We start from the raw sequence: 13,958 nt of genomic DNA, 5'->3' as shown, positions 1-13,958 counted from the left end.
CGCTGACACTTTGTGTGGAGGAGGCGAGAATCCCATCTTGAGCATCTCTCTCCAGCATTCATACTATAATTGCTGACTATAAACTAGCAGACCAGGTAGGAATTGCTTCTTACTGAATCAGTCCTGCTGCGCCTGCAGCATCCTCAGAGCCACATGTTTTCCATTCAGTCCAGTCGCCCGCTGACTGGGCAGCAGTGCATCGCAGTTCTCTGTCTTCTTTCCCTACCTAGTCTCAGCGTCAACAGCATTTCTCCATTCTGTATAAGCACTTAGCTCAGATTCTGGCACAAAGAGTGAATAAAAAACAAAAGGATATGACTGCTTCAAGCTATGGAGGAGGAGGTTTCTTGTGGATAAAAGGAAGAGCATAAGCAGGGACAGTGGCATCTGGGAGAATCCTTAGTGAGCTTGGCCAGACTGAGCTGGGTCAGGTGAAGAGAGAGGGAGTGCAAGAGAGAAGCCACTGACCAAGAGGGGCAAAACCTTTCAGCCTGCACACACACACATAGATATACCTCATGTGCATGTGCACACACACACACATGCATTTATACTCACCCACGTGTGCACACACGCGTGCACAATTACAGAATTAGCAAGCACAGAAAGCAGAGGAGCTTCCCAGTCCACACTCTTGAGATTTCTCAAGGCTTTTTATGCACTGTAACCTGGGGAGGTAGAACAATTTCAGCTCTGGTGGTTTTCCTTGGAAGGTAATTCTCATAGTGACCTGTGCTGTGTGGATTCTCTGAGCTGCACAGCAGACTCCCAAGGAGCACCAAAGTTAGTCACATGCTGGCAGCGTTGTCAGTGAGCATATGAAAAGAAGGCATGCTCACCAGCTAATTTTGAGCTTGCAGAAAAACGTTCTGCCAGTTAATGGAGACCATGGCAGCCACCATTTGCAAGTGTCTTCCTTGAGCCAGTTTTTTAATCCTCACATTATGAGGTGTGATGTCTTTAATAAGCTCCTTTTATAAGATGAGTGTTATTCTGAAGGATTTCATATTGTCCCCATGATAGGATGCAGCAGGACCAGAACTCATAAGTACACACTTCTCTGCCCCTGAGTTCATGTGTGTGAGAGAGCCTGTGCTGATGCTGTGGCTTTGTTCTCCATCCTGCCTGCTCCCCTACCTCACAACTGGGTTCATTTTATTGCCTGTGTTTTCCTTTCTTCTGCTTTGTTGACAGACCACTATTAGCCAGTTCCTTGATAATGATGTGGCAAGCGACCTTGCTAGGAAGAGAGCTTGTTTCGTCACAACTCTAACGTGGCTCAGCATCAAAAACGGAACAAAGGCTACTGATAATGGCCTGGACCTTTTCAGTATGCAGATTTGTAATGGCACAAGTGACTTTCTATCAGCACGATGGGTTCTTAGCTCTTCTTTCATCACTACCTGCTCCATACGTTAAGCTGTGAACAGAATAGTTTAATTTCCATGAATTACTCAGAGCTTGAAGAGTGAATGCTAAATAGAATTCTTCTGCGAGGCCGTGGGCTCTGCATCCTCAGTGAACACAGAGCTCTGCTAAACTTGCCGTTTCCTGTCTTAAAGCACAGGAAACTGTCTGTAAGAAAATAGTGCACTTAAAAGGCATGGTGGATTATATTTTAAATGAATGTAACAAAAATGTGGTTTTCTCTGATCATGCAAATAATTCAATCTGTATTTACTAAAAAATAATTGTGCTGGCAGTTAGTGATAAGAAATACAAAGCAAAACAAGGTAAAATTAAAGGAACAGATGTGTTCAGGTCTAGTAGTCTCAATCAGGTTCCTCTGCCCATTAAAAAATTAAAAGGCAGGAAAAATCTTGAGCCAAAAGTAGCAGGGAAGAAATATCAAACTCAGCAGACAAAATCAGAACTTGAAGACTTTTAGCCGAGGTAAGGAAGCACACAGATACAGTAGGCACACAGAAAAATGGGGAAAAAGGACCCCCCCAAAAGCAGAGGAGATAGGCAAGGACCTGAAAATTTGGTGTTTTCTCTGAGGTTGCCTTTTAAAATCTCTAAAGGGTCTTCTTTCCCTTCAGAGTATGGTGGTTTTAGTTTGTAGAAGAACAGAATGGCTGCTTTTCCTAAGACTGTTGCTTGACACGCCCTAATCTGGCCTCAAACTTGTTCAGCTGGGGCTCTGCTGGCGGGAGAAACAATCCACAAGACCTTTGTTCTGAGTTGTCACACTGTCTCAGGGTTGGAGGGTGAAGACGAAGGCAGCCATTTTGAAGTTCACCATCTTTACTGCCTGGTCATGTCCTTGTCTTTATCTGACTCCTAGTCCTCAGCAAGGTACTGAATCAAACCATTGAGAGAAACAGTTTTAGGAGATGTGGTGTTTCAATACTGTTTGTGGTGAATGCCATCACATACTGCTACTGGCTTCACCTCTCTCCTCCTGTGTGCGGGGGTGCGGGGGACTAGGGATTGTTCTCTACCACAGTTACATCCTTAGCTCTATTATATTTTTAAACTAATTTTCTTATGAAAACATTTTGGCTAAAGTGGGTGGAAGTTTCTATGTGTTCAGCTGTTTATAAAATGCAGGGGTGCCGGGCAGTGGTGCCGGGCGCACGCCTTTAATCCCAGCATTCGGGAGGCAGAGGCAGGTGGATCTCTGGGAGTTCGAGGCCAGCCTGGTCTACAAGAGCTAGTTCCAGGACAGGCTCCAAAGCTACAGAGAAACCCTGTCTCGAAAAACCAAAAAAAAAAAAAAAAAAAAAAGAAGAAGAAGGGGGGAGGGGTTAGAACTCAGGTCAGTGGCAGGCACAGTGCCTCATTCCTATATTCCCAGCCTTTAAAAGGCTGAGCTGGGAAATTTGTCGGACTTTAAGACCATTTGGTCCACCGAATGAGTTCCAGGTCACCCTAAACTACAGTATAAGACCAAACCTCAAAAAACAGACAAACAAACCAGAAGAGTCCTTAGATAGGTTGAGCACACCCATTGATACCGCCCGAGGCAAGGTCAGTGTATACCACGTGAATACCCCGGAGTGCAGTTCTACCCAGTCCATCTGCCTGTGAACCTGTCTGCCTGAGTTTAGAACCTGGCTGTCTGGTGTGATCTCACGTGTGGCTGTTCCTTTACAGATGATGCAGTCTCTCAAGGCGCTGATCGAGAATGCAGATGCTGTGTATGAAAAGATTGTGCATTGTCAGAAGGCAGGTGAGTGGGTTTCTTTAAAACAAAACTACCACCATCCTGTTTCCACAAAATTATGTCCTCGTTTTGCTACTCTGAAGAAAACAAATAAGACACTTATTTTTCCATGGCTAAACCCTAATGCAGTGGTTCTCAACCCCAAGATGATGGGTGTCCCTGGAGAGAGACTTCAGATACATCAGCACCTGTTGACTAGGAGGCCCGTAACTACCAGACTGCTGATGGTCTGAACCGGGTGGCTTACATCGGTAGGGCCAGCACTTGGGACGCTGGGGCAGGACGGTGGTGAGTTTGAGAGCAATCTGGGCTACAAAGTGAGGCCTTGTCTCCAAAACGCAACCACCTCCAGGCGTTTCTAGCATGAAGCTATGATTAAGAGCCTTTATTAATCTCTTCCTTGGTTCTGTATTTGCTGGGAAGCCTCCCGGCCGTCACCAGTGAGCTCCTGATGTGGTGAGGGTGACTGGAGTGAGGCATGGCTCTGAGAAAGGAGAGCCCCTTTACTGTTAGTGTGTTTGCGTTTTCAGGTGTTGATAGAGTACCACACTGTGCTGTAAAATGCCTCTTATGTGAGGAGCCTCTGTAGACAATGGGATTATGTTGCAGTAAACATCTTGTACGCATAAAATGCCATATAGAGAAAACACACTGAACTCGCCACCCTGCTGAGCAGTGTGGCGTAGACGCACCGCGCACCGCAGAGCATAAGATGTTGCCCATGAACACGTAGCTGCGACCTGCAGCTTGCTGTTGCTGCTTAGCCTTGGGAGTGAGAACGTTGGAACTTGCACTGTGTATTCTTCCCACTTTCACTCCATGGCTGTGTTTAAAATCACAAGTTTGAGCCCTCATAAATCAGGAACCATCTGTAGATATTTGTAGTTGTAATACTTTTCAAGTGTCTTATATTGTGATGAAAATACAGTGTTTTCAGTTGTCCAGTTTCAAGGATCAGATTGTAAGGTTCTAACATGAAGATAAATTCAAGTTGGAAGGTTGACCTTGTTTTCTGGGGTCTCTTTACAATAAAGAGATTTCACAGTTGCTGTGCTTTTTTAAAAGCCACTTTTTTCAGAAATGAATTAAAGTAGATAGGAAATAAAGGCATGTGTGAAAAGTTTTGGTATTTATTGGATGAATATTCATGTTTGTGACTAATCAACAAACTCCCAAATCCACATTTTTTGTTGGTAAAATGCTGTTAGCAAAATGTTTTTATTTCTGGTCCTTTCCAAGCTAGTTCTCCCTACAGTATCCATCCAAATGCCATTTTGGCATGTCATTATCCTACACAGAATAGCAGAACATGTGATGCTAATCTGATCTCCTAACTCACAAACGAGACCATCAACCAAGTCTCCCACCATGTTGCCAATGTTATTGAAGATTCGTCGTATACCATCTGCTCCCTCATTTAATAAATACATTTTGAACTTTTATATGCATAAGGCTCTTGATAGCTCTTACATACCAAAATGTGAAAAGTCTGTGGGTCTAATTCTATCTTTCTAGAATATTCACATCATGCAGAAGATATGGTTGGAATGTTGGGTACTTAGAGCAGTGGTTCTCAACCTTCCTGACGTGGCGACCCTTTAGTACAATTCCTCATGTTGTGCTGACTCCCAACTACAAAATTATTCCGTTGCTGCTTTCTAACTTTAATATTTTTAGAGATAGAGGTTTGCCAAAGGGTTTGTGACCCGTGGGTCGAGAGCCACTGCCTTGGTGTGTTAGTCAGTATTCTCAGCTCACTCGAGAAGTGATGCAGAGCCTCTGTGGTTTGTAACAAGACAAGAGGGTTACTGAGCAAAAGGCTTCAGCCGTGTGCGGAGAATTTGAAAAGACAGAATTAGTTGGGGACATTGTCAATCTTAAGAAGGTACTTCTGCAAGCAGGGAGGAAGGGAAGGAAGTGCCCTGTCGCTCTGCAGGCCGCTCTTCCCCTGCTTCCCCTTCCCATTCTCACAGACTTTCCCTCCAGCAGGACTCCGTCGCTCTCTGCCAGGCTGTAATACTGTTGAAGTTGCCCAGTGTTTCTGAAGACCTTTCATGATGCTAGGGTTTGTGTTACTAAAGCGTTCTGTTGAGTCCTTCAGTCCACTTTCTCCCTTCAGTTGGCAGAACTTCGGTTGTGCATTTTATTAATGTATTTCATCTTCCAAATCAGATCGCTTCCTACAGCAGCAAGGTTGTATGGTGTCTGATGGAGGTGGGTCATCTTCCTATTTGTTGTTTCATTGGTTAAGTAATAAAGAAACTGCCTTGGCCCATTTATAGGCCAGCCCTTAGGTGGGTGGAGTAAACAGAACAGAATGCTGGGAGAAAGAAGCCGAGTCAGGAGTCGCCATGATTCTCCCACTCCAGACAGACGCAGGTTAAGATCTTTCCTGGTAAGCCAGCTCGTGGTACTACACAGAATATTAGAAATGGGTTAGATCAATATGTAAGAGCTAGCCAATAAGAGGCTGGAACTAATGGGCCAGGCAGTGATTAAAAGAATACAGATTCCGGTGTAATTATTTTGGGGCATAAGCTCGCCATGTGGGCGGCTGGGTGCTGGGGACACAGCCCTGCCGCTCTTATTACAACAGAGTGGCACCCAACGTGCTAATGAACTCCACCTAAAACCTGAGAGGGCTTAAAAAGGACACAGAGATAATTTAAGACAGCTTTTTGCTGTTTGTGGGTTGCGCGCGGCAAAGAAATTGTCCTGACTCAGCAACAGGAAAAAACTGGCTGTTTTAAAAATGCCGGCTTTATGGGCTGTGCCGCCATCGCGATCTCTGTCTGGCTCCTGTGGGAGACAGAGTCTTTGAATGGATCATTTGGAACAAAGTGCTATGGCTTGCTTGATGGCAATGTGGACTGCAGTGTGCCTGGAACTGTGTGTGGCTCAGGGGCACCAAATGGCTCTGAGGCAGGAGTGGCTCAACTCCGCCATGCTGAACTATGCTGGTCTCAGGCAGGAACTACCGTAATTACCATAATAACAGGGCAGTTAAGGTTTAGACTGAGCAGGACATAGGTGGTACCGTATTACCTGTACATGGTGCAACTTAAGTTTTTAAGAAGTGCTTAACATTTTAAGAAATGGTCCTGGATAGTAAAAAAATTACAGATTCACAATAAAACAGATTCAGACATAAAAGACCACAGTGTTGGTGCCTGTACGTAGGCTTGAGAGAGAGAAAAAACAAATATAGAGAATAAAGTTAATGGTTTAAAAAAAAGGGTAAAGTCTTTAAAGAGACAGAGTACAGATAGTTGTAGATTAAAAGAAATAAAGAAAAATAAGCCACGTAGAAATGGAAAATTCACAGAGAGTCTGGATTCTTTGTATTATTGTGTTTTCTTTAAAATTTTTGACTGTAAAGGAGCTAAGTACAGAGAGACATTTCATTATATGGGCTGCCAAGCTAAACCAGAATGGATATAAGGCTATTATGATTTCAGAATTTGGGTCTAAGGATATGATGCTTTGGAGAGGGTCTGCTTTTGTTTTCACAGAGGATGAGACTCTGTGGATTGCGTCTATCCCGATATGGTATGATAGACCACGCCCTCCTGAAAGGTTGCTGTGAACACCTTCAGAAAATTTCTTCACTCAACTGCCAACCGAGATGACCCTGACACACAGGTTACACCATAAAAGACCTGAATAACAGCGCCCCCATTCAGCATGAAGCAGTTTGGAGAGAAAAACTGCGCCCATGTTCCCAAATATGGTTTATAAATGTTCTTTTACATTTAAAGGGGGATATGATATAGATATAAATAATTTGCATTGGTGTGGATTTGAAGGTCAATTTTGTTATATGTATATGCATATTTCTAATCTTGATTAAGGTATTGTGATTGTATAGTTCATTTAAAAATGTAATGTAAATATAGGTTGTTAATGGATAATCATCAATAATTGTCAAGCTTTGTAGTCATGTTAGTTAGATTTTCTAGATATGCATAGGTATATTTCAGATAGGCATTCTTCATATCTTTCAAAGGCTACAGAATATGGCATTTAAGTGTTTTAATAATTTAGGGCTTTTTATGACAGTGAGACACGTCTGCTCCTGGCAGCACCAGTTACTTCAAGAGGAAGATGGGCATTAAAGAGGCTCCTTAAGGAATTTGATAGCCATTTGGGCATGAAACTGCTCATGCCTGGACTGTTGCATAAACTGGACACAAAGAACCCGCAGAAAAAGGACTGCTGAACTTGCCTAAAGATGAGATGGTCTTTCGGGGTTCCTGACTCATAAAAGAGTCTGCAAGACATTCTGCAGGACACAGCAAAAAGTGACTGAACTGTCTTTGGAATTTCCTGCTTGATGAAAATGTCTGCTGGATACTATGGGCCTGAAGGCTGAAGATGGATGCCCCAACAGTACAAAAGAACTTTGAGTGACTGTCCAGGCAGCAAGATGTCTCTGTCATTTCTAGAGTTTTGGATCTCTTGTTTGCTTAGGTAATATTATATCCTTCTGGAGTCTTTGATGGAGTTGAAGAATGGATAGATAGTTATAGTTTTCCTTAGTTGTGATAAAATAGATATAAATATTATAACTGTAATTCTTGCTTGATAACTGTTTTGCTATATGTAATCTTACCATGTTAAAGTGAAAGCCATTTTTTGTTTAAACAGAAAAAGGGGAAATGATGGAGGTGGGTCATCTTCCTATCTGTTGTTTCATTGGTTAAGTAATAAAGAAACTGCCTTGGCCCCTTTGATAGGACAGAAAATTAGGTAGGCGGAGTAGACAGAACAGAATGCTGGGAGAAAGAAGCCGAGTCAGGGAGTCGCCATGATTCTCCCACTCCAGACAGACGCAGGTTAAGATCTTTCCTGGTAAGCCAGCTCGTGGTGCTACACAGAATATCAGAAATGGGTTAGATCAATATGTAAGAGCTAGCCAATAAGAGGCTGGAACTAATGGGCCAGGCAGTGATTAAAGAATACAGATTCCGTGTAATTATTTTGGGGCATAAGCTCGCCATGCGGGCGGCCAGGTGCCGGGGACGCAGCCCGCCGCTCTTATTACAACAGAGTCACACTCTGTATCTTGCCCAAAACATGCGCTCTAAGATTCTGTGCAGGTGTTAACTAAAGAAATGGGATTTGACTTTTGTTATGTATTCTGTTAAACACATGTATGAGTATGTTGAATTTTGTGAAATTTTAAACAGGAACTCTTTATTAATTCAACTATTTGTGTGGAATTTTTTCTTTGCAGATTCACAGGTTTATGAAATTAGATAACTTCTATAATGGGCTTGTGTTGTGCAGCATGCTTTTGATAAGAAAATGCTTGCTGCATGCAGTAGAATGTTGTATAGTAGGAGTTAGTCTGATGAGACGTGGAGGGTGACCACTGTGTGAGGCTCCAGGTTAGCCCTGGGTAGAAAGCTACAAATAGGCAAACCAAGATGACCTTTAGTTTAAGTTACCCTTGCCACTGTGCAGGAGTTCTTAGACCCCTGGTCTTTCATTCTTCATGTTCATAGTTATTGTAAGGACATACAGTCATTAGTCATATGAAGTCATATTAGTCAAATGAAGAATTGCTAATCTGTATCGAGTTCAAAAGACACTTGTGTAAGATTTTACTTTAGAAGTAATTATTACTCCACTTGTAGAACTTTATTTCACAGGAAGGTCAGGTCACCAAAATGTCATAAAGAAGGAACTCAAACACATTTTTAGCTTTTAAATCAAAATTCATATTTTTATTAGATACCATTTCATTTAAACAACTCAGTGGAATAGCAATTTCTAGCCAGCATCTACCTATCACTTTTTAAGGTGTGTGCCTTGGCTTACACTCCTTGAGCTTCAGTAGATTTTGTGGGAGAGAAGTGCATCGTTGGTGTTGTGGAGAGAGAGTTGGGCAGGCCCCATTACTCTGAGGAGCAGTCAGTCTGCAGGCCCCCAGGAGGACAGAGCCTTGAGGGCAGGAGAACAAGCCATGGGAACAGTACTGATGGGTAGCAAGGCTTCTCTAGTTTATTCTTTCAGGGAAAGCTTGTGTCAGAGAGAATTGGGGGGTAAGAAAAATGTTTAATGAGAAAATGCTTGTTCATGGGAATCTGGAGGACCCAGTAAAGAGGAAGATGTTTAAACACACGCACACTTAAAATTAAAAACGAAAATGATGAGGTGAGGAGGGATGGATCTTAAGAAGACTTGATCTTAAGAAGGGAGCAGACCCTTTTCTGAGACAGTAGAAACAGTGTGACTTTTAGAGAAAGGATAAGACCTGAGGAGGGCATTCGCTTGGGCAGCTGCACAGAGAAGTGCTGCCCCAGGGAGCCTCAGCTTGGGGAAGCAAGTGGAAGAGGAAGCTGGGGACTCCGTGGGTAGATTTGTTCAGTCAAGGCTCACAGTGCCACCTGAAAAAGCTGGTTACAAACTGTATTGTGCAAGGCACTGCAGGAAGCACCATCTGAACACCATATGAATAAGACCAAGAAGTAATGACAGACAGAACTGCTCAGAAATAAGTGTGTATGACTTAGCACACCCTTTCTCAAGTGAGCAAGTGTAAGGAACACATGCAGGAGAGCTGATCAGGAACCTGCAGAGGAAGAATTATTTTTAAAACATATATAAACAGTGATACAATCTGTCAAATTCTTCTAGAAAAAAAATTATTTCCTCCTCGTCTCTATTTCTTTTTCTCTTCCAGTGTCCGAATCTATAGCCCCGCTTTGTCGTATGGGTCTCCTTCTCATCCTGAATTGCCACTGAAGCTCAGGGAACTAGATGGAAACACATTTTTATCAGGTAGTTTTAAGTGGAAAATCTTCTCTGGAGGAGACTAAGTTATGTACTTCCTGTTAAAGAATTAACACCTTTGGTTAATATTTGTTCCCTCCTGAAACCTCATTAAAATGACCACAGGGGCTTTTTTTAATGCAGAAATCCATAAAGACAAAGAATAGGAACAGCAAAATTTCAGGAACTGAAAGCAGCTAAACAAGGGACAGTGAACCAATGAGTGGTAATTGTTTATCTGTTGCCCCGGGAAAGCTGCATAGAAGCTGGCGTGGTGGTAGTAGATAGGGTCCAACCAGCAATTTCATTCACACCGCACACTACCTGCTTGGATGTGTAGATGCCCAGCCTCCATATGTGGAAGCTCCAGGAGGTTCACACGCAGTCCAGTTCCTAGCTTCAGCGCCCCTGAGTAAAGGGTATAAGGCAACCCTCCAGAGAGTAAAAGCTTTCATTGCCTTCCTCTTAGCTAGTTAATGGAACTTCATCTAGAATGAGTCCTTTATAGCTCTCTATCTTAAATATGTTTCTCAAAATCTGATTTTGAAGTTTTGTGCTAATGACTGAGTCATCTTTGTTGACAAAGGTTTCTGTCCCACTTGGTCCTGCAGCTGTTCAGTCCCAAAGAAACACACAGAGGTCTACGTTAGTTATAAATTGGATGGCTTATTAGCTCAGGCTTTCTTATTAACCAACTCTTAAATCTTACATTAACCCATAATTCTTGACTGTGTCAGCCACGTAGCTTGGTACCTTTTATCAGTGAGGCGTTCTCATCTTGCTTCCTCTGCATCTGGGTGACAACTGCAGACTGAGCCTTTCCTCTTCACAGAATTCTTCTGTTCTGGTCACCTTGCCTATACTTTTCTGCCTGGCTACTGGCCAATCAGTGTTTTATTAAAACCAATACAAGTGACAAATCTTTATAGGAACAAGACCATTGTCCCACAGCTCTTCCCCCTTTTTTTCAAAGCAAAAACTCTGAATCTAATCTCCCTTGTTTAGCTTTCTTTCTGACCATTATCCGTAACAACTTGCAACCAACACTCTAAACAAAGAAAAACATCCATAATCCATTTTTGGGGAACATGGGCATAGTTTTCTAGGCTACTTTCTGCTGATTGGGGGTGCTGATAATCATATGGGGACCTAAAGAAAACTTAGGATTATGGTCAGATCCTGACTGGAATATTTTGTGAGGCTTGATCATCTCAGGCAACAGTCTTAAGGCTGTTTTTGATGTTCTTGATCTCAGAGGAAACTCAAACAAAGGTCCTCTGAACTATTGGATCATTTGGGCCATCCGCTCCTATTGGAGATTTTTCAGAGTGTCTTCCTTGATAAAACTTGATTTTTCTTAACATAGAATGAATCTACGGCCTCCCATTTCCCAGGGGAACAAAAGTGAAACCTCTTCTCCAAAGTAACATATCTTTTCACTTAAAGTTTGAAGTCAAGGCATCAAAGACAGCACAATAACATACAGTATCCAGATTCTCTGTGTATTTTCCATCTTTATGTAGCTTTTTAACCTTTATTTCTTTTATTTTTAATTTTTGGTTTTTTGAGACAGGGTTTCTCTGTGTGTCTTTGGCTGTCCTGGAACTCAGTCTGTAGATCAGACTGGCCTTGAACTCACAGGGATCCTCCTATCTCTGCCTCCCAAAAGTGTTGGGATTAAAGGTGTGTGCCACCACACCCCCCCCCCTCAACTTTATTCTTTTACTTTTCTGTCCCAATATATTTTTAAACACACTGTAAACTTGTTTTTGTTTTTGGTGTGAATCTATCTTTATTGTATATATCTTTTTTTTCGACCACATGAGTCTTTAATTTGCTAAGTGATATGGCTAGAATTAAAGCCATGGCTTTGACAACTGGATCCACCCCATTCCTTAACTTTCTGAGAGTATAGCTTCAATGGCAGAGGTACTAGCGTGAGCCATGTTTATTGTCACAACTCTATGGAGTTTCAAGGTCTCTGCCACCACCAAGGTCCCTGCCACCATCAAAAAGCATGCTGTCAGTTATTCATAAACACCGTTTAAGTACCAACTGACTAGTGAAAATTAGTGAAAGCTTTGGGATGCCAAGAGGTAGCAAGGCCAACAGCATTCTTGCTCTTTTCTGCCCCCTTCTGTCATTCCTTTGTCACTAATACACGAGTATAAGGGAAAGGATCACAAAGGACAGCTCATTCACAGGACAGTTAGCAAACAGCTGGTCTCTCGAGCCCATGACTCTGGCATATTGTCCTTACTCAGCCTTGACATCACCCTTTGCACTAGTGAAGCTTCAGAGGAAAGTCCAAACCTCCTGGAGCTACCATCCCTCTAAAATACCACGCAGGAATGAGTTATCATGAGCACACTACAGTTTGAGCATGTCTCTTCCCAGGGAAAAGTGGAGAAGACCTTCTGTTGCATCCTTGGCCCCGTGACTTTTCCCTCCTCCCTCACGGGGACAGGGACAGCTCAGAAGCAGACATAGACTCCTTTTTTGTATGTAACTTCCATTGGTGACGTTTCTCTCTTGCGACAAACAAAGGGGAGGGAAGTTGCGGGGGTGAGGTGGGAGGTGGAGCTTGTCCTTCCTGGGGCACATGCGCTGTGATCAAATTCCAAAGCTCTACTGTTTGGCCATGTCTTTCTCTGCTTTCCTTTGTAAACACAGTCTCTGAACACATCCTTTCCATCTAAATAACAACTTGATGGTTTCCACGGCTCTGAGTGTGAGGTCAGGTGTAATCCTCCTCAGCTCTTAGCGCTGCCTCTCTGGTAAAGAACTGCTCTGGTTGCTATGTCTATTATAACTGCCTGGTACCACCAAGAACCATAATTTAAGTCCACAAGCAAGTCACAGTTTCTCACACAAAGACTAGGATGTTTTGAAAATTACCACATGCCAATAATAGGTATCATCAGATCCAAGATAAATTAGCCTAGATGATTTCTGAGGACTTTTTAGCTCTCAAATGTAAATCCTCATAATGAAATCATTACAGTATAATATAATATCATGTGATGTAACAGATCACACACAGCATACCCCAACATAATATAAGAAGATCATAACTGCTGAAGGATGGAACATTTTAGGTGAGCAAAATTTAGAGGGCTTGATCATGAAGCCGAGCTTGGGGTAGAGGCGAGAACTATGTAAACCAGGCTGCCATCCAGTGGGGGAGCTGCCGGAATAGGAGAGTCCTGGGAAGAAGTGCCGGAAGTCCTGGGGCAGGATCCGTTCTGTCAACTTGACACAGTCCAGAATTCTGTGGGAGCTTGTCTATATCAGGCTGGCCTGTGGGTATGTTTCTTAGAAATGGTCTCTATTCCTCATTAATTTGTATGAGATCACCCATTATGGATGGCACTGTTCTCTGGGTCTTAGTCCTGAATTGTATGAGAAAGAAAGCCAGACGGGCGCTAGGCACACATGCAGTTGTTTCTCTCTTCTGGTGGCTGGAGCTCTGATGGGATTGGCTGCTTCAGGCTCCTGTAACTCCCATGCAGGGGTACACTGTGACCTGGAACTGTGAGCCCTATAAACCCTTTCCCCCTAAGCTGCGTACTCCACATGTTTTATCACAGCACAGAGAGGAAGCTGGGCAATTATGAAAGCTTAGCTTCTTTACACCGATGGCTGACCCCACCCCACCTTGTCTTCCTCTGTAGCGGTCATGACCTTCTAGCACACCTTGTATTTGTAGACAGTGTCTGTTTTCATTTTTTTAAGGTGCAAAGTCCTCAGGCTTTTTGTTCATAGCACACTCCTGACACCAAGAGCAGTGTCTGGGGGAGCACGCACAGAGTCACGTGACAGATGAGGCTGGGATACAGGCAAGGGGCTACTGAACTCTAAGTCAGCAAACATGGTTATTAGACACAATGAACAATTTCTTTGTGGCCCAAGCTAACTATCTGAAGGTAAGGTTGATAGTATTTACTAATAAACTGCTTATGGGTAATAGGATAGAAAGAGGGGAATGAGAATGACTTAAGATCTTTGTCCC

The 13,958-nt window shown here is 43.0% G+C and overlaps 1 protein-coding gene across 2 annotated transcripts in view; it reads left to right on the top strand.

Moving 5' to 3' along the window:
• Window positions 1–13,958, top strand: part of Plcl2 (phospholipase C like 2) — a 179,072-nt gene that overhangs the window by 137,950 nt on the left and 27,164 nt on the right. For both annotated transcript variants that reach the window (XM_057794697.1, XM_057794696.1), the window contains one exon: window positions 3,100–3,175. In XM_057794697.1, coding sequence (XP_057650680.1) covers window positions 3,100–3,175 — 76 coding nt within the window. The remainder of the gene's footprint in view (window positions 1–3,099; window positions 3,176–13,958) is intronic.

The sequence above is a fragment of the Chionomys nivalis genome, chromosome 19 (assembly GCF_950005125.1).
Source record: "Chionomys nivalis chromosome 19, mChiNiv1.1, whole genome shotgun sequence".
Lineage (NCBI taxonomy): Eukaryota > Metazoa > Chordata > Mammalia > Rodentia > Cricetidae > Chionomys > Chionomys nivalis.
The sequence above is the reverse complement of the archived record's forward strand: the minus strand, read 5'-3'. Positions and strand labels throughout refer to the sequence as shown.